Source organism: Amphiura filiformis, chromosome 4 (assembly GCF_039555335.1).
Source record: "Amphiura filiformis chromosome 4, Afil_fr2py, whole genome shotgun sequence".
Lineage (NCBI taxonomy): Eukaryota > Metazoa > Echinodermata > Ophiuroidea > Amphilepidida > Amphiuridae > Amphiura > Amphiura filiformis.
Window position 1 is genome coordinate 60,725,782 of NC_092631.1, and position 21,370 is coordinate 60,747,151.

The following is a 21,370-nucleotide window of genomic DNA, read 5'->3' on the forward strand; positions in this document are numbered from 1 at the left end:
ACCAAAAGGCTGAAAATGCTACCCATGTTTGCAACACATCCTGTATGGTCATTTGTACTTTGTACCCCCTGGCCCATCCTCCCTGATGATATCAAAAAGAGGGCCTATTATGGAAAGCAAAGCTTCCACACTGGTTAATAGCAACCCTTCCTATATAAAGATATCATAAATAAAAATAGTATAATATATTTGTTCTTAGGTTCGCCATGCATATCCAGCCCATGTCTTAATGGCGGAAACTGCGTCATTCAAGGGACTATATACTTCTGTCAATGTTTCAATGGATTCACAGGAACTAACTGTCAAACAAGTAAGTTTGTAAATTTGTCGTCTGCATCCCATACTGTCATATCTCAAAAGGTTGCTTTATAGGATTTTTTATTATTGTCATGTATCACATGTTCATTAATAAAAGAAAGAAGCATTCTGAAGTACAAAATAACAATATGAAATAACAAAATAACAACAATGATAAATAATATTAATATAATCGTACAAGGCAGCTTTTCAGATTCAACAGTTTGTGATGCAGACGATGAATTGTGACTACCAATGAGGAGAGTAAAGGAATGTGTTTTTATCATTTGTCATAAGCTAGCTAGCGTCACAAGCAACAATCAAAATTAATAGTTGGCACACTTGCGTGTTCTGTTCAAAATGATCATCGTATCACAACCCCCGCATTTGAATTACTCAGGTTTGCCATGTATTTGAAGCAGACACTCCCCTCTTTATGCCACACTCCCCCACCCATCAATCAATGGAGGGGTCTTGCTGGTCTGTTGCCGACATGTCATTGACCAACATTGTATTGGGGGAAGGGGGGTGCAATTCAGTGGCGTAGCCAGGATTTTGGAACCGAGGGGGCACAACTTGTAAATGTACTGACGGAAATATTTTTTGCTGACAGAAGTTGTAATTTGTTGACCCAAATTTTTTTTGCATGGTTTGAAAAAGTGAAGACCAAAAAAAAAAAAAGGATTATAGGTGGTACCAACATAAAAACACAAAATTTCATTCACAATTTTTAATAATTTTTATACAATTCTCCCATTTTTCTGTCACCCTGGGTAAAAAATAGTCCATTGTTCACCAAATTTTTTTTTCACCAACGCCTTCCTTCTACCGACGGCCTTACATGAACCAACGGCCATGACGAGCTGGTGCAATTGACGTTCCTATGTTGCATGTGTTGGTTGTAGGTAAAAAGCCAGGTTTATATAAATGTGAGCAATATTTGGTACAAGGTCAAGTGCTATGTTCCGCTAGGTCTATCACCACCATAATCCAGTATTCCCTGTTATCATCCACATCGTTCTTCACTTGGATGATTTGTAGAGACTCACAGTAAATCAGTCTAATAATTAGACACACATACATTGTATTCAGTATCCTGTAATAGATAATATACCAAACTTGATTTTATGTAACTATTATAGTGTGATATATTTTTTAGACTGAAACTAGTCTTCAAGCAAGTCTTTGGGTTCTATTTTGTTTTAGGTTCATCACCTTGCAGCTCTAACCCATGTCTTAATGGTGGAAACTGTGTCAATCAACAGAATTCATATTTCTGTCTATGTATCAATGGATTCACAGGAACTAACTGTCAAACAAGTAAGTTTAAGTGTTTTCCCATTTTGCATCAAGTGCAGTACATCGTCAATTTTAAATATCATGTCCATTTGAAGAAAGAATTTGCACTTCGACAGCATCCTATTGTCCTAACTAGTGACTGTAGTTTCTCTCAAGAAACTATAAGTTGGAGCCAGTGGATGAATGATTTACCTTAGACTTGCCATGACAATACCAATCTGATCCACTTTCGGTCCGGATCAGTCTGGGGTATTTCGGATTTTCGGGTTGCTCCGTAGGACGTTACTACACTTGCCATGACAATAGACCTTTTCATATCGAAGTTTTCCGAAGTGATGACCTTGTTTTTAAAAACGGGTCATCATGCGCAGTTCTTGGGCATCAATGCACACAGTTGAGGAGCGTTTATGTGTATTTACGCGGCTGTGTAAAGACGCTCGCATCCATGTGATTATTTTGTGAACATATCCGTTGGCTCCTGAAAAAGTCTACACCAAACAGAGTTCACTATTTCATGGTGAGTGCAGTATATACTCATAGGTCAATCACACTGTGAAGGGATCCCTTCAAAACTCAAGCGCCGGTTGACTGTCGGTGCCTTTAATCAAATCAAAACCAGTCACAGTCTAAACTATTATTTTGTTATTCGAGCATCTTCTTTTTATGGTATGTTTTGAGTAGATATCCAAGAACAAAGTTTATTCCCAAAATTTTAGTTGATTCCAATTTTGTGTTTGTGAGTTATGCATGATTATGTACATTACATTACTCTATACGCCACTGTGGTGTAATTTTTTTAATGATATTTTTGCTAAGTGACTGAATCTGCAAGAATTTTGTTGCACACAAATATTATGTAGCCAGAGTTTTCCAGTGGTATAAAAATCTCAATTTTTTTTGGAGAAAAGTAGCAGGGGACCTGAGGCAAATGATTTTTGTTTGTTCGGCCTTATATAGATGAAGTGACAGCAATGCTTGCACACCAGCCTATAATCGCCTCACTTTTCAATAAGCTTTAGTTCACTTAGAATTGAACCAAGATGACAAGCAACACATACTTTACTCCAATGCTTACTTCTACATGTAAGCCAATTAAAATGACTGAAAATCAGTCAGTTTAGGGATGCCTTCAAAACAATACCAATGGTCCACAGTCGGTGCCCTGACAGAACCAGCGATTGGGCCTGGTTTCTCTTGTTTGAAACAATAGGATGGGGTTAAACCACTGTTTCTGCCAGGGAGTATTTAGTAAATTCTAACATCCTATTTCTATGGTATATTTCAGTAAATACCCACGAAAAAAGCTTATTTCCAAAATTTCAGGTGATTCTAATTTTGCCTTTGCAATTAATGCATGATTATGTGTATTACATAGGTTCCATAGGCCACTGTGTTGTAATTTTGTTCTGTTAACAGAATGTAAATACATATTTGATGATATTTTTGGCCAAAAGAATGAATGTGCAAGAAATATATGGCACACAAACATGTAGCTAGCTATCTCTATTTTTTTAGAAAAGGGGGGGGGGGGTAGGCTGTGGGCTTGTCATCTTAGGCTGTGGATCACGAATGCCCATGCACATAGAAGTAAGCTGATATCTTAACTAATAGACTTAATTGTCATTTTGGTTCAATTCTTTGTGACACTTTATACTGTTCTAATCTAGCACACACAAGAAAGTTCAATTTTAGTTTATTTATGTGCAGGAGTACAATCATATTATATTACATCAACAAGTGTGATCAATGCAATTAATAATAAAGATCAGTTTCAGGAAAACTAAGTTTTATTCACAAAATGGAAGATGCACAGTACAGAGATTCATTCAAAAAGGCAAACATGAACAAGGATTATTGTCATCCTATATGGTACATGGTGGTTACAATTTGTGCGTCTGATGCATGAGGTCCTGGGTTCGATACTTGTAAAAATTAAGTCTGCATTTAATTGGCAACATCTGTAGATTAAATTCAGACTTCTGCTCTCCCCAAGATACATTTAGAGTTAGGTAAATGAACCATGAGAGTACCCTGTCCTTCAGTCCTTTTGAGGAGCCATTCTTGTGTATGTATGTCACGGTAAGTTTTGTGGAAAGTAAGGTGTTAACCCCTGACTGTCCCAACCTGTCCTGGTATTCATTTGGACCCCAGTGGATATAAGCTTCATAATTGAGGCTTTCTTTGGTTATCCAGGGTTGTCAAACCCAAACAAATAAAACAAAAATAGATATCCGCTGCAATAAAGTAATTGTGGTGTTTTGTTGTTATTTGTTACAGGTGAACCGCAGCAGTGTACTACTCCCTGTGTTAATGGAGGAGAGTGTTTCTTTGACAATTCACACAGTCGCTTTGTGTGTAGATGTTCTAATGACTTTCTGGGGAATACATGCCAAAGATGTAAGTCATTCACAGGTCTAAAATTTGGGGTGCCTTTTCTCAGGATTTTAGTGTGATTTTAAATTCCAAATCCATGCAAAACAAATTCTAACAGCACCTGACAACAGTGGATTGGGGTGTTTCAGATAGTTGTTCCCAAGAATGATTAGAAGTTTTAATGGTAAAATATAGAGTGGAACACATTTTCAACAAACCATTGATTCTATCCCCAGCAAACACAAAACGTTTTGCAGAAAAGGTTTAAATGACGAGATATAAAACATTTTAATAACACTCATTTGTGAAAACTTGCTGCCGAACATTCTAATATAATGTTATTCAATTGTTGACACAATTTTTTGCAAAAAAGTTTGCCAATTAATATTTTATAAAAACATTTTGACCACACTTATAAAATGTTGGACATAGTGGTTTTTTTTCAAATGTGACATGATCTGGGCCATGGGGGCCAAAGGAGGCATTTTTGAAAATTGAGTTACTATAATTATTACCTTATACAAACATTAAGCTATCACATACTGAAAACACTAAAGGTCTAGCACATCTGGTTCTAAAGTTATGAAGTTTTAGGATGCTTATTTTCTTATGTATTTTATTGTTTTTTAACCCCATATTTTTGCCTTTATCTCAATTTTCAATTTGCTGCCTTTGGCCCCCATGGACCAGATCGTGTCACAAATAAAACGTTTTAAAAATGTTTTCATGACCTTTATATAACCAACATTTAAATGTTATTAAAATAATTTGAGAAAACCCAAAACACATTTATGATGGATTTAAAAATTGAGTAAAAAAATGTCCGACCAACCGATCGACCAATCAACCTACTTGAAAGGTCCATCCGCCTGTAAAACTGTGTGGGATCTTATCTATCTTTCTGTATCCATTTTGGTTTCAGCTGCAGCCGCAACAACTTGCAATGAGGTGATCACTCTCCAACAAGCTGAATCAATCACTCTAAACAGTCTCAACTACCCTGCCAATTATGACAACAACATGCACTGTGAGGTCATCCTCTCTGCATCATCACCAGAGAGAAGACTAAGATTTACTGTCATGGATCTAGAAACGGAATACGACCACGATTTCGTAGAGATTGGTACCGGTAGAAACCCGGGTGCTCAAGGGACTGTTTTGATGAGACAGTCTGGTAATGGCGAGGTGGCGCCGTTTCAGATAGATCAGAGTAATGCATGGTTGGTGTTTGATTCGGATTCATGGCTGACAGATCGGGGCTATAACATCATGGTAGACGATGTGGCAGCAAGAAGTAAGCAAAATGAAAAGTGGTATTTGTTTATCGTAAAGCATATTTTTATAATATGATTTACATCCAAGAAAATAGATCATTCTCGTTTTAGCAGTTGTTATGTTAATTATTCCTATATTATGATCAGCTCATAATAGGCAAGAATTGTTCGGTTTTTGTTAATTATAATGTGTGAATCAATGAAGTTCCAACTTACGCCCGCGTAAATTCACAAAAGCGTGAGTCAGTCACACGATTAGCAAAGCGCAGTTCGCGTAGGTGTTGCACCCAGCTGTGTGTACGCAATTCTATATCAATCCATGATATTACGAGTCCCGCCTATTACGATCTGATCAGAGTATATACTGTCAATTGTTCAAGGAATTAAAAAACAAAACAAATCATGGACCAAAATTTGAACCTGCAACTTTATAGTTTCTAGAACAAGACTTGTACCAAGCAACCTTTTGAAAGAGCTTGCAAAATTAAGGAGTAATATATTTACTATAAAAAGCATAATATTCACCCCCCCCCCCATTTCCTCATGTCAAGCAATACAGAGAAATAATATTTGATTAACCTTAACACTGTTTCTGCTTTTTGGGAAAAGACAGAAGGAAGGAAGAACGATAGAAGGCGATGAGAAAAATTGTTTTAAGCGGTACGGTTTTGAACATCAGACCTCTCAGGTTCAGAGAACAAGACCAGGGATAGCAAGCCAGAAATGTTGTTGTTGCCCGATCACTTTTTTTGTGTGTATATGTGTGCAGGGGTGATTGTACAATAGAATCCTGTGGGAGGCTTCTGCTTGCAGTTGCTTTATGCTGTACATGTAGTATTGAGGGTGGTTAGGGTTGATATATTTCGAAAAGAGAGTGTGTATCCAAAGCGCAATATGCTGTTAGGGAATAACTTTATATAGACTTTTAGATTTTAATCTAGTGGTAAAGGTTTGTAATGAAATGAAATAATTCATCTAAAGTCACAGCTATACTGCTATGTTTAGTAATGGCTGGGATGGAATGGTTGAAAAGTCACAAATGGATTTTTCCATTTGAATCCCCTCCACCACCCATTGGGTAACTTACATTCGAAATACTCACTCACAGTATGGGTTTCAAAATTCTTAAATCTTCCACAGGGGGTGGCAGATTTCAAATAGAAAAGCCAAATGACCAGTAAACATGGTACTTCACATACTGACTCTAAGTTTGACAGCTTAAATATAGAGGCTTCACACAAAAACTGACTGTCAGGCATCATGAATGGGTAAATTTTCTCGGGAAAATGTTCTGGACATGTGACGCCCATGAGCGCAGGGGGTGGTCTTTGGTCGTTGTATTTGAATAAGAAGAATTCCTCATTTGATGCAAAATAAGTTATGGCAAGAGTTTCCGGAGATAAATATTTGTTTCTGTAGGTAAATATCTATTTTTGAAATTACAATTTGATAATATTGTGAAATAATTAAGATTGCTGAATATTGCAAGAATTTCTATCGAAATTGTGGCCAAGAATACTATTCCAATTCAAAATGACTAAGACTTGAATAACAAGGTCGCCGCCGGGAGTCAGGCTTAAGGTTACACTCGCATTGATACGCATTGGTCACATGTCCAGAAAATTATTTTCCTGAGAAAATTTACCCATTAATGTTGACTGACTGTATGTTACTTCATAATTGCAATGTCAAATCCATTTGCTCAATGTGAAATGAATAAATGTAAACAAAAGGAAGCAGCTAATTCTATTTTGTGTTATTTTTTCAGGTTTTGCAGATCCATGTCCAGTTAACTTTTGCCAGAATGGTGGTACCTGTGTGTCTGTTGTAGAACAACCAAATAGCTTTGGCTGCTTGTGTAGGCCTGGATTCAATGGACCTAACTGCCAATTAGGTATGCATATCATTATGTTTGTACAACCATATTAACTCAGTCACTGATTTTTGGTGGAGGGAAAGGAACGAATGAAGGAAGAAGGAAGGAAGATGAAGAGAAAAGCTGTTAATTTAGGTCCGGTTTCAAACCACAACCCAGGGATAGCAAGCCATGCGTGCTGACCTGGCCCATCTTAATGTTTCATTTGATCATTGTGCAATAGCATCATGTTTGTGCTTGCAGTCACTTCGTGCTGTGGTATTTAACAGTGGTAGGGTTAATTTTACACCTTCAAATATGCTAAAAATCTATACACATGTACCAAATATGTTTTATTTAAGTCTTATTTTCATGTGAGGAGTGGTAGGAAATAATATTTTGTTAATAATGTTAATTTCTGTGTACCCTGGACCCATCCTTGCCATCCGTGTGGAGAAGTTGGTGGAAATCAGAATGAAGTAGGTGTGAGTACCTCAGGCTAAATATGTTAATTCCTATGTTTTTTTATTGGTTCAGATATCAATGAGTGTGCTAGCAATCCATGTCAAGGAGGAGGGCAGTGCATTGACAGAATAAATTCATTCACATGTAACTGTCGTAATGGTAGAGTTGGAATACTCTGCGATGTGGGTGAGTATTAGGATTCCTCCATAAATGAGATGGATATATTAAAATTAGAGGTTGGAGGCGAGCTTGATCTAGTAGTGTTTGCACTCATATATTGAGACCAATAAAGCTGATACACAAGAGGAATGGTATGGATCTATAAAGGAGATTCCAAGGCTTTGATTTTTCTTAGGAGAAAACTTTTGTTTTGACATGTCATTTAATTGGCATTAACTCGAGAACTGCAAGACCTATGGAAATATGGATTATTGGCCAATTGCCTTCAATATATTAATAGAGGTTCACTACAGTTTTTTATATTGGATAGCTAAAACTGGGTAAATATAGCTCCTGCCATCCCACTCGCTTTAAAGGGTCCAGACTTTGAATATCCCAGTGTGTAATGCTACAAAACACATTGGACTTTACCCCTATTCATGTCCAAACTCAAATGCTGGAAATATGTATCGCATTGAAACTTGTGTGTGAAGAAAAGGTGTGTGTGACCCTTAAAATTGAGGGACATAGCTGTATTTGGAACACTGCTGTTTATAGGTTAATGAACGCATATTACTTGTTGGGAGATAAATTAGACAAAATAATGTATGCATGCTGATGTTGATGCATCTAATGCACAAGCCTCGAATGGGGAAGTGCATCAGATGCATCAACATCAGCGCAAGTGCATTATTTTGTCTAATTTCTCTCCCAACAAATAATATGCGTTTATTAACCTATTTCATACACAAGAAGAAAAAAAATGTGATTTTTGTTGTTTTATAACAAAATTATCACTAAAAATGTTGGAAAATAGAACCAAATATAAATGCATAGCTATGCATCAACCCACAAAAATGAATCGATCCTACTTGTCGCAAACGCATGCGAAAGCACTGCGCGTAGTACACAAGAGTGCACATTATACACAATCAATGCACTCTGCGTTCTTTTCTAACCGCTTTTCTGATTGGCTGCTTTGATATAGGAGTATATGAATAGTTAACAATGATCCCATAATGATAATATTGTGTGTTTTTGTAGTGACAACAACTTGTGGTACCAGCCCATGTATGAATGGAGGCACATGTGTAGATAACAATGGTCAAGCTGAGTGTACATGCCCACCTGGATTCTCAGGAGACCTCTGTCAGATTCGTAAGTTCCAGTGTCACTTTTAATTAAACAGTCAAATCACACTGAATTTATCAGTATGAATTGATTATTTCATCTAATGACCATGGGCAGTGCCATGACCAGGCCACTGAGCAATGATGAGTGATCCACTACCAAAAGAATAGGATTTTTAAGAACAAATTATTCATGAAAATTACTTCAAAATTGGGGTGTGAAATATTGAAAGTTTGGGTGAATGAGATTGTTTCAGTATTGTTTGCAAAACTAAGTTTGGAAAATATTTGCCGACAAAAAATGTTCATGGCTTCTTTGTTGATTTCTCCCACATGCTTGGATAGATTTCAATGGGACTTAGACACAGTGACTCTTGGGTATATATTCTCATATATTACAAATATATGTAACTTTATTTTTTATAAACCCCAAAAGCCTGTGAACAGCCCTTCTAGCGGGGACACATTTTACGCACTACATCATTTAATAATATACTTATTATTATTTGTTTCAGGAACAATGAATTGTGAGTGTCAGAATGACGGGCTGTGTTTTACCAGTCCCGATGCTTCCTTCTGTGTTTGTGTTACAGGCTTCGCTGGTCAGTTTTGTGAATCAGGTAAGTGGCTAGATTGTACAAATTATTTGCGTCCATTCGTTTTAATTTACCCAGCAGTTCAACCTAAGTTAAAGCCAAATCAATAAGGACCATTCAGTCCCTTGGGTTTGAAATCTACTGGCCCTCGTCAATTTTCACGGGCCTGAACTCAAATTGTAACATTTAATGTTACACTGGTCCACATTTTGTGACACTTTGTAAAAATTCAGACTCGCAAATCAACAACAGCTAATAATGGTTTTATCATAAAGTTAGCATTGAGTCAATTTGTGCAAAATTTGGTGACAGCATTTTATTAGGGTATTAGCAGGCCTGCTCAACACCCTTCTCACTCAAGTGGAGCACGTGGGTGGGTATATTGAGTGAAAAGATAATAAATCCCTGCATGGGAACTTCTTAGCTGAACTTGAGCATTTGCCTAGTTGACAGTAGTACTCTAATATTATATCTAATATATCCTGCAGGTTTGTACATGATGCCTGAATCTCTGTTTTTTTAAATATTAAACAGTGATGCGGTACTAAGAATTATTTATGCCATTTCTATCTTCAAAGTTAATGTCATGCATTGAAAAACGAATATATTTTATTTTCAATCAATAGATCAATCATCAATTAATTAACTTATAAATCAATCAATTAATCAATCAATTTCATTTCCAGATATCAATGAGTGTGCCAGCAATCCATGTCAAGGCAATGGTCAATGTGTGGATAGAATCAATGGATATCAATGCATCTGTAGTGCAAACTTTATTGGCACAAGATGTGAACAACTGGGTATGTATGGCACACCACCTGTGCATGTTCAACAAAAGAATTTCCTAATTTTACAAATGAATGTAAATAGTGCAAACTAAAAATAAGAGTATGGACTCAGAGAAGCCCCTGTGGTAAATCCGCCATATTGGATTTTTAGCTACAGAGACCAATATGATGTACCACCTATTCACAAACAGCTCAAGTCTTAGCATCACCCTTTAATGAGGGCCTATCATTCCACGAAGTGCGACAGGCAAAATTGCTGCACACATATTGCATTGTTTTACAATGTTTTGCGTAAATGCCAAGACACACAATACTCTTATCGCATATACGCAAATGTACGCAATGCTGGTGTGTTTGTTAGACATGCACGGTCAAATGATCGGGCCTCATGAATATGCGAGAATCCACACCATACAAAGCACTGGGACTTTGGCTGTTTGCAAATAATATATGTGACCCGTTCCGACAAAACCAGGAACAAGTCGCATTTTGGACATTTCATGATTTGAATATAAATATAAGCACAAGGCAATAAGCTTCATAATGTTACCAAAATTATATACATAGCATCAATACTTTTCAAGATATGGATAATTTTGTAAATGATACCTTGATATTTTTGCAAAATAGCTAGTCTGAGTAATGTGCTAATTAGTTTCCTGCCTTACACAGGATTGAATAGGGATTATCATAGTTCAACTTACTGTTAATTATTGATTAAATAAACCTCTTTTGAATAAGTACTTTCAAGAATTTGAAAGTCCACTCAGTCCCAAGGTCAAATACCATGAAATTAAGAATTCCAAAATTTTATTATTTTTTATTGTCATCTTTAAAGGCCTATAACTAAAAAAACCCCTCTTTTTGTTACAGCGGTACTGACAGCCCAGCAAACCAATGGAGACACAGATGTAGGATTTGTTGGTAATGGTAACTCAGGTGGTGTAGGTGCTCCTGCTGTCAGCAATGTGGAAGCTCTAGGAATAGGATGGGTGCTACTAATTGTAGCTCTTACATTACTAGTTGTTGCTATCTTAACAGTTGTGGCAATCAGATATTGGAAGCAAGGGAAAGATGAGTAAGTTGTTGTCTATAAATATCAATGGATACTACTGCCTTTCTTACATAGCCACTGATTGGTTGATTACATGATGTAATCATCTGAGTAACCAATCAAAATAGATATCTTGGTGTAGATTAAAAAAATTAAAAAAAATAAAAATTATTCATCGAGTAGTTCAAAACATTATTTTATAAATTAAATCTAATACTGGAACTAAAATTTTGCAACTCACTTTGCTATGTTGCGTCCGAAAACTTTGGACTTCGTCAGGCATCTGATTGATGATGTTGTGATGACGTCAAATGTTGTGGTGTCAGACGGCAAGGAATGTCTCGTAACAACACCTGACGTCATCACAACATCATCAATCAGATGACTGACGAAGTCTTTGGACGCAACATAGCAAAGTGAGTGGCAAAATTATAGTTACAGTATTAGATTTAATTTACAAAATAACAATCAAAATAGAGCTAATAGAACTTTCTGGAATTTTTAGCTTAATCCCTTTCAGCCCTACTAACTCTTCTTACCATATCTCTGATTAGCCGTCTTTGTAACCAATCAAAAGAATTCTGTTTGTAGATCGACAGTTGAGTACCCATTGGGCTACAATGACATTCACAAATGTTGAGTAACTTTTTATTTTGCACAAAATGTGTTTTATGGTAACTCTTCATATATAGGGATTGAAGAATTAAGTTCAAATAAACTTTGAGAAATTTGCACCAAATATGGGTGAAAATGCTCTATTTTTACAAAAGTCATTAAAAAAGATTCTTGCCCAAATTTCAAATATTTTTGGTGAAGTTGATAAAAATTAAAAAATTAAAAATTAAAAAAAATTAGTAAACGAGTCCTGGATATTTATATCTACTTTCTAAAAATTAATGTTTTCTCCAAAACTGAGCATTTTTGCCCATATTTGACCTCACAGATGAATTCATCAAGTCTTTGTCATTCTAATATCTATACTTTTATTTACTTTAGACCAATAGTTAAGCAATTATGATCAACGCCCAAAAGTTTCTGTAATTCCAGTGTTAAGACCACCTGTAAGAGCATATCATACTAGGCAATCGCAAGGAGCGTAGCTTTTTTGTTTGTGACGTAACTTCAGTCGCTTATTAGAAAAGAGATGGCCAATATCTGATCAATAAGTCGCTAGCATGCTGTAGCTTAAAAGTCGCTACATCGCTAGACTGGACACTGGTAGCAATTGTGAAAACGCTACCAGCGTGTGATTATAAACAATTTTTAAATCTTACGCTACAACTGCATTATGATATGCAGTTAAAGCCGTATTAAGATGTAACTAAATCTAGTTAATGTCCGTTCTTTTTTCTACTTCAGACCTGTAAGTGAAACAGAAGAGGAGTTTTTTGATCAATATGACAATCAATATGTCATATCAACACATGATCATATGAATATGAATCCCATGCACATTCCAGAAGGAGTCGGGTAAGTGTGTGTTAATGTTCTGCGTGCTAGTCCTTCGCTTCAACGGAAAAAGTTCCAAGTTTTGAAATATTTTCTCAAAATATCAAGAGCTATCTTAAGAACTACTGAACCAATACTAGGCTTGTTTGTACTCATTTTAATGCATTTTTCATGCTGATTCCAAATATGGTCATGAAAAAGTTACATTTCTGAAATGTTTGAATTTTCAAAACATTTTTGAAACATGTCGTCTGCAGTCGACACCCGTGTGAAGAGAGTTAATTTGCTTGTTTGGATGTTAGTGTGTGTGCAAGTCTTACTCCAGATTCCACAAAAAATATAGCACTAACTTTTAGGATGAAGTAAATTATCCTGTTTTGCCAAATAAAACATACCTCACACCTTACTGGCAACAAGGCCAAAAAAAGGTTCATCTCTCAAGCCTACAGAGCCATTGTAGCACATAGCCCTACATGTTGATCTTTTTTTAGGGTGTTTTTGTATGCTTGGCAATCAAAACTTTGCACAATGTACAAAGTCTAATCAATCTACAGACTCTAATTCAAACACATTTTATGTTCATTCAAATTAAAAAAGTGATATCTTGGCCTAAACTCAAGATTATGAATGCTTGGACTTTGGCAAAGTCTTTACATTTTGTGACTGCAGTTGTGGAAACTCATGTGGGTTTTTGCAGTGCCCCTTTTTTGCCAAAAGTTCCCAAACATTAAGATTTTATTTTTCAACTAAAGAAAGCAGGATAATATTTTAAATGTTGTCCAGAATGTCTTTACCAATTTTTCATGTTTCATATGATTTATCAACAAATTACTGACTTGTCTCCGAAGTTGGTTTTATTTTTGGTCAACATATAATTGTCAATGCTTTATCCTTCTGGTTCTGCTTGGTAAAGAAATGAGTTGGTGATTGAAGTGTTTTTACATAAATGTGTTCATTTCTAATTTGCAAATATCAGATAATGTTATTTCTGCTTAGGCAATAGAAACAAATTATTTTGATGTTTTGAACGACCATCGATGCTTTGTCGATCCTTATTATTTATAAAATCAATTAAATTATTATTATTAATTGTGACATAATAGTAATTTGTGCCTGTAGTGATATTAACCAATATAAATTTAGCATTAATTCTGATTAATTTATTGATAGTTCATTAATAACAAGCATTGAAGCAGCATGGACGGTCGATCCAAAGATCCATCAAATTTTGTTTCTGGTGCCTTATTTTATTTGTGTCACTGTTTGCTTGTTTTCATTATGTTTTTCTTTTCTTATATTTTCTCAGGTCCAGTGCTGCTGATTTAAATTCACACACGGATAGTTGGCAAATGAACGATGAGGACATGCCAACAAGTAATATTTAAAAAATATACATGTACATAATGCATACGCCAAGAAAAATGTTTATGTGTGCATAGACCACTTATGATAGATTGGTCGGTCTGTAGATAAAGTTTTTCTTTTTTCCAAAAGTGACCAGCATTCCAACATTCATGCATTCTCACTTGAGTAAGGAATTGAAGTACTGTCTGATGCTTCAGTTTATGTCAACAACACTTTTGTTTGCACAAACTCCACGCTCTGCGCCAACTATCGCTTTAACATTTTAACATTAGCCAATCAGATTATTGATTTGTTATTATGATTGTCAGAAGATTGAATCAGCCAATCAGAGCACCACTTCCGTGTTTATGCTGTGCACTCTTCAAATTTTTAACAACTGCCATTTTTATCTGCCAGAAACTGTAGTTTCTCAAATAAACAGGTCAGATATATTGAGGTGCATTGCAAATTAAAGAGATATGAAGCTGAAGGTGCATTCTCCAATAAAGTGTTTCTGTTTGGTCTCAGAAATGATAATAATAACCAACAGTACTGTACATAGATGATATAAAGTCGATAATATCGAGTAAAGCTCATGGAGGCAGCCATTAGCGGACCACTCATTGTCAGATGCCTGGATGATTTTCAGCTACACACACAAATGAATAGGAGAATTTTGAAATTAAATCATGACTTTTTGATAAACAACTACTGCAAAAATTCTGAGCATTGAGCGATTCTGACTTTCACATACAATGCACAAAACAATTTTTTTTAAAATTTTGTAGAGAGATTAAAAAAGTTTTTGAGAGGATTTTCTGTAAAAGAGTTTTAAATTAGCAAAAAATACAATTTTCTAGCAGAAAAACAGCCACAGTCACCATCTTGCCATTGAAAACTACAGGAAGACCGCACCCACAGAGCTTCAAGCCATATGCCAAACATCCTGACACAAACTGCAAATGGATGCCCCCATGTGATTTTGTATTATTTGACTTTATATTATCTATGTTCCAGACTGACCAAGAAGAATTCATAAAAATCATTCAAAATGGTAAACTTTAATAGTTTCAGAACATGAATCAATTGGTGGTTTTTAACAATACCTGATTTTTGAGCAAAATAATTAAAAAAATTAAAACACTTTTTATTATCTATCTATTCCAGCTGCAGTGACACCTCATTAATTTCTCTGGACCCTTGGATACATTGAAATAGGTATTAGCATTTTACTTTGAAAAATCCAGTGCTAGTTTACATGCCCCTCCAACAGTGAACAAAAGCCTAATCCTACCCAGAAAAATATGCATGAGGTGTCACTGGATTTGGAACAGATATTAACCATCATATCCTTTTGGAATTCACAACTAGCGGCCTTTTTCCAGCTTTGCTCTTAATCATGCAGTTTTTACAAAAGTACAAACTTACTGACTTAATCCCAGTATTTGATCAGTCATCACCCAACATACTGATATGGGATTTGACTTCATTATCACACTGAGCAATTTGAATACTCTGGCAGAGAATGTGACTGCAGTTGCCTTATATTGGTACCCATCAATATCCAATTAGCTGATCTAATCTTGAATTTGGAAGAAGCAGTCGTTTCATTAGACACTAAAGCTGATGGGTACCAATCATTTTGATACACCCTGTATAGATGAGTAAAAAGTAAAGTTTCAGTGGGTACAGATGGTCGGACGAAGACGAGCAAAGAATCTTCTTTTTTGACCTTATTAAACTGCTGAAGTGAAAACTTTGTAAATTTTTTTTTTTTAAACAGGTGCAGATTGTAAATGAGATATTCTAGTTGAAATCCATACACCCTATGGAAGACATGACCTTAATATTCTACACAGGTAGTGCACATTTCAAAATGGATGACTCCATTTGAAATCTACACCCCCTGTGTAGGAGATTAAGGTCATGTCTTCCATGGCTGGTGTATGGATTTTATGTGGCATAGCCAAATGTCATTAAAAATGATATTGGTCTATCCAGGATGTTGTGTTTCATTTATACCTCCAAAAAGGAGTATGGAATTTGTCTTGAATGACCTTTTTTTTTATGTAAGAAAGATATTTGGACACATTATATTGCTAAAAAAAAAGACTCAATTAAAGTATTTTGTGATCCTAGCATCCTCCATTTATGACATTTTTCAGTAGATATCCATGAAAAATGCTTATTCCCAAAATTTCAGTTGATTCTGATTTTGCGTTTGTGAGTTATGCATGATTATGTGTATTACTCTGCTGCATAGACAATGTGTTGAAAATTTCATTCAGGTATAGCAGAATGTAATTCAAATTTCATGATATTTTTGCTAAATGAATTAATCTACAATCTACAAGAAATTTTTTGTACATAAACGTTATGTAGCCAAAGGTTTCCGGTGGTATAAAAATCTCAACTTTTTTTGAAGAAAAGTGGGGGGGGGATGATGCTGTGGATCATGAAATGCCATTTTAATATGCTAAATAGTAATGATATACCAGACAGATGCTGTTCTAAGTGCAATATTATAAGTGCCTTGATGTGCAAGAATTGAATGTATTTCACTTTTTTTTATATAGAAAGAAATCATGAAAATGAAAATAGTCATGTGATTTTAAAATTTCAGGAAAAAATTTGTTCAAATAACTGATTATAAAATATTGGATAATATTTTTATTTTGCTGGTCTTTGGTGACAGTACCTTGGGGCATTTGCCTCCCCCATCTTGGTATTTTTCCCACTTGCCCCCTCCCAGTCAAATCCCCCCAATTGGATTTCCCCCTAAAAGTTTATCCCCCATCCCCCTCCTGAAAAAAATCCCAGGTACTGCCACTGCTGATCTTACCAGTAAAATTATTTTAAAAGTTTGTCTGTGCTTCTTGTTGTCTTACTACTTTTAAGAAGGACCATTTAGTCTTCCTGTAAAGAAAGGACCAATTATTCCTTTGTGCACTACAAGTAGCCACAATGTTAGAAACATGGCCAATGATATTTTGTACTTTATGACTGATATTGCGTCTGTTTTGTAAATATCACATACAATGATTTTGAGTATTTATTTAAGTAAGTTATTTATTGTTGTGAAATAACCAAATTTGACCTTGCCGTACAAAAGTGTGCCTAATTTGTAAGTGCAATAAGAAGTTATTTTCAGGTTGTATAGTTTTAATGTACATACATTACATGTGTAAAACTTGCAGATGTAAAATATCTTTTAAGTTAAAAAATTTTTTTCAATGAAAGTAGTGTACAAAATGGGTTATTTATCTTCTGATGAAGCTTAAAATTATAGCAGTAACTTTGTTTAAATATATGGATTGTATTACAGTGCAGTGGTCAAAATAAAATTGTCATGTGGCCCTTTTGTTGAAATTCTATGGGTTTAAGGGTCCTTGTCCACTTTTTTGGCCTGATCACTGAAAATCAATTTGTAAAAAACTTTTATATTCTGTCGGTCCGTGCCACGTCACTTCCAGTTGATGATGTGACTCACGGTCGAGTAAAAACAAGTCCCTGATTCGATTTTTGTTGATGATTTCTGTCATTGGTGTTATGTAAATTTCGATCGCAAATAGTCAGTGGAATCAACAACCGTTTCTAAGTCTTCAGAGTGGAAGAAACTTACTTGATTTACCGTTTATATACTGACAAACTTAAAATTAAATGCCATGGTCGAGTGTCGTTTTTTCTGAAATTGAATGTCACTCCAACAACATCGCTATGTAGCCTCCTTCACAGCCGGTTTCTGTTGTTCATAACAAACCGTGAGCCACATGCAGTTTGGGCCCGAGACTAGAGATAGCCCGGATGTTGGACCGACAGAATAGTGTGTCTCATCTCAAATTAAGAGTAACACCATGATGTATTTGGCAGTAGCAGATTGAAATTGTATGCGCTATCCTAATCCCACGCGGCCACATATACACATGTGTAAAAGGGCAATTTATCCATACCGTGGCAGTGCAACTGCGTACATGCTCTGATTCAAATCTACCATTGTGAAATCATCTCAAATTGGGGCTAGACACACCATAGAAGAAATGTGGCTGAAGATTTTTAAACAGGGTTTATGAAATTGACAAACATAAGTATGAAGATCTTGATCCAGAGGGTTTCGCACTAACTTTGGTCTCCCAGTGGGCCCACCTGCCATTTATCCAAAGGTCTGCCTTACTTTGACCACTTGCTGTATATTAATATGTGAGGTGAGAAAAGGTCACCATTTTTTGTTTGATTTTGTTTTTTGATTTTTTCTTTTTTGTTAATTAAATACAATCTGTAGTTTTTCCATTCAAGCATGCTATTTTTTTTAAATAGATTGGATATTGCCTTATAATTGTAATATGGTAAATTCTGGGTAAATGAAAACTATTGGAAGCACCACATGATATGTCACTGGTCGCCATTCAGGTGGTCTATTTTGGCAGTGGCAGTGGAAGCATTAAAATTTAGGGGATGTGCCTATTTTGTGCCGGTTTCACTAGGACATTTGCGCACTTTTTTCAATTTCATACTATTTGAGTCCAAAATAAAGGTGAATTTTGATATTTGATGGACCAGTGCATGCAGAGGGTGCAAAATTGTACAGTTTTACCCTCTTTTAGGCCTAAAACACAATGTTTTTCAGGCTAAAAAAGAAGATGCACAGGGCAATTATGGCTTAAAGTTGTTTCTTCTATTATAATTATTAGGGAGCGACGTCACCTTATGGAAAAATGGAGGGGATATGTCTTCCCATCCCATACCTTTTCCACTGCCTATGTATTTTGGTGTTGAGGCCTTGTCATTTAGAACAAAAAGTAGACTTACGGGATTGTGATTACGTCCTCAATTGGGGTAAAAGTCCAGTTTTTAACATGTACGCAATATTAGCATCTGAAAATAGGCAAGCCTAATTCAGCGCCTTTTGTGTAAAAATTCATGATTTTCTTGAATAGATTAGTCTTACGAGTAGTCTCTTACACAGTTTGTATATGTTTTACGTATTAAAAACATGGAAAAAATTGCCAGTGAAAACCATTAATAGCATTATACATGCACATACAATACATTTTTTACAAAACTTGGGTTTAGTTAATAGATAGTTAGAAAAAAATCTTTTTATTAATTTCTTGCTAACAAATACTTTCAAACCTTATGTCTTGAGTAATTTGTGATGCAATCAACCAAAAAAGGTCAGAACTTGGAAATATTGATTTTAAGATATAGCCAAACAAAGGAAATATTTTCTTTTTGTTTCCTGCTGTTTTGGAAACTCTTTAATTGTTCATATCTTTGGACCTGATTGTTTAATTTCAATGGGGTTTTCTGCAAAATGCAGCTTTGTAAATGCTTTTTACTATCCTATAAGAAACTGTCAATTTAATGATTGCCGAGTTCCGACTGATTTTGATTGATCGCATCACATTTATCTTTAGTTATACATTTGTAAACCACTGTACAATGTTTATAATAAAGTGCCAAAACATGAATTCTGTGTAATTTTTATTTACAAATTTAAGTAAACAAAATATGCCATAGCCGATTTTTGAGAAATAAAAATATGTTATTAATCATGATGAATGCATTCAGTTGAACTCAAAATCATACAGATGTTTTTCACAAATATTTAATACAAAGCAATAAAAGGTTTATACCCAGAAAACACAAAATGTTTTATAGAAAACCTGTGAATGTCACGTTGTGTAAAGGGTATAAATCGTTTTAATGACATTCAGAAAACATTTGAAAACATAATGCTGAACATTATAACATAAACTGGGCTCAAAAAGAAATTTTTCACCCAGGATTATTAAACACATGTCAGTAACCAAGCAGTTGTCCAACTGACACCACAGTAAAATGCACTGACATGGAACCGCTTCCTGGACCACATTCACAGGCAAATAATTGGCACCCAGCAAAAGAAATCAGAAAGAATGCATACAAGATTCTTACACAGGTGATAATTTACAAAGAGTAAGTGGAATGGTGTAGAACGGGACTGCTTCTGCTTTTCACACCATTTCTTTAGGAAACAGGTTTTTCCACACTATTCCACTTACTCACAGATTTCTTGTGTTGGGTGCCAAATATTGGGCTGTGAATGTGGTCCATGAAGCTGTTCCATGTCAGTGCATTTTGCTGTTGTGTCAGTTGGACTAATGTTTGATTACTGACCAGCGTTTGGAGTAGAGTATTGAAGTAATCATGTGTGCAATTTCGGTTCATTTTTATAGACAGGATTTTAAGATATGACCTTGTGAAAAATTATAAGCTTCTTTTTGAGCCCAGTTTATTACATAATCATGATAATGTTAGTGTTGGCAATATTTTGCGAAAAATATTTGCCACAAAATACTTTAACAAAATGTTTAAAATGTTGTTGTAGTGGTCTTTTTTTTCTTCTTTTTCAAAAAATTTAATCGTTTTGATCGAAAGCGAATATAACACGTTTATAACGTTTAAAAACATTTTTACTGGGGAATAAGAGTACATATACGTATATACGAATGCAACATATTAGTCCGGTGGCAGAGCAAGGTAGTCTGCTTTTGCCAGGTAAAGTGTTTTTCTTTGTTGATTATTGTTCTATTGGTGGTAAAAAAGAGATTCCAAGTGGTGTGAAATTATAAGACACCTTAATGGGCCCGCCCGTAATATACAAAGACGAGAGACCTTGCGAGTCATTCAAGGTATCCTTTTTCTTCTAAGGTCTCTTTTGTTTGCTTCTAAAGGGCTCATTAAGGTGTGTGTTCTTTACTTTTTACGTTCACCCTTACCCCCTGTCGGCGGTACTGCGTCCATTTGACTGCAGATCTCACACCACCAAATAAATACCCATAGAGATATCATGTAATAAATTTGACATTCTTTTTTCTTCGCAGATGCAGAAGCGACTCAGTTCTTAGCGACAGCTATGATGATTGAAATTAGCCCTAGCCTGATCCCTCTGACTGGGAAAATATAGGTTGACCGTCATCATTTTTTACGACTGGCCCTCGAAGTCTATGATGTCTGGGAATGACCTAATTCAGTTCGGGGGCACTGCTAATTCAAAGAGGTCTCTCTGATATCAAATACTCTTGAAGCGTCATGTCACATAACAGTATCATATTTCAGAGACGTCTCATAAATCACATACTCCCTAGTTTCAAAACCCAGTCGCAAACGATATTAGTAATTTTGGTGAACGTGCCAGCGCAGTGGGAATAATTTTGTGTATAGGCCTTATCAGGGTTGTAGCTAGCCCAAATTTTACTATCCATTTCATGAATTGGATAGTAAAATTGGGATTTTTTTACTTCA

The 21,370-nt window shown here is 35.5% G+C and overlaps 1 protein-coding gene across 1 annotated transcript in view; it reads left to right on the forward strand.

The window, feature by feature from the left end:
• LOC140150299 (uncharacterized) overlaps nt 1-15,319 on the forward strand; it is a 37,121-nt gene extending 21,802 nt beyond the window's left edge. The window contains exons 20-31 of the mRNA XM_072172307.1: nt 200-310; nt 1,504-1,617; nt 3,874-3,993; nt 4,892-5,263; nt 7,012-7,137; nt 7,636-7,749; nt 8,767-8,880; nt 9,368-9,472; nt 10,135-10,251; nt 11,113-11,317; nt 12,653-12,763; nt 14,049-15,319. Coding sequence (XP_072028408.1) covers nt 200-310; nt 1,504-1,617; nt 3,874-3,993; nt 4,892-5,263; nt 7,012-7,137; nt 7,636-7,749; nt 8,767-8,880; nt 9,368-9,472; nt 10,135-10,251; nt 11,113-11,317; nt 12,653-12,763; nt 14,049-14,127 — 1,688 coding nt within the window. The 3' untranslated portion in view covers nt 14,128-15,319. The remainder of the gene's footprint in view (nt 1-199; nt 311-1,503; nt 1,618-3,873; nt 3,994-4,891; nt 5,264-7,011; nt 7,138-7,635; nt 7,750-8,766; nt 8,881-9,367; nt 9,473-10,134; nt 10,252-11,112; nt 11,318-12,652; nt 12,764-14,048) is intronic.
• The last annotated feature ends 6,051 nt before the right edge of the window (nt 15,320-21,370 follow it).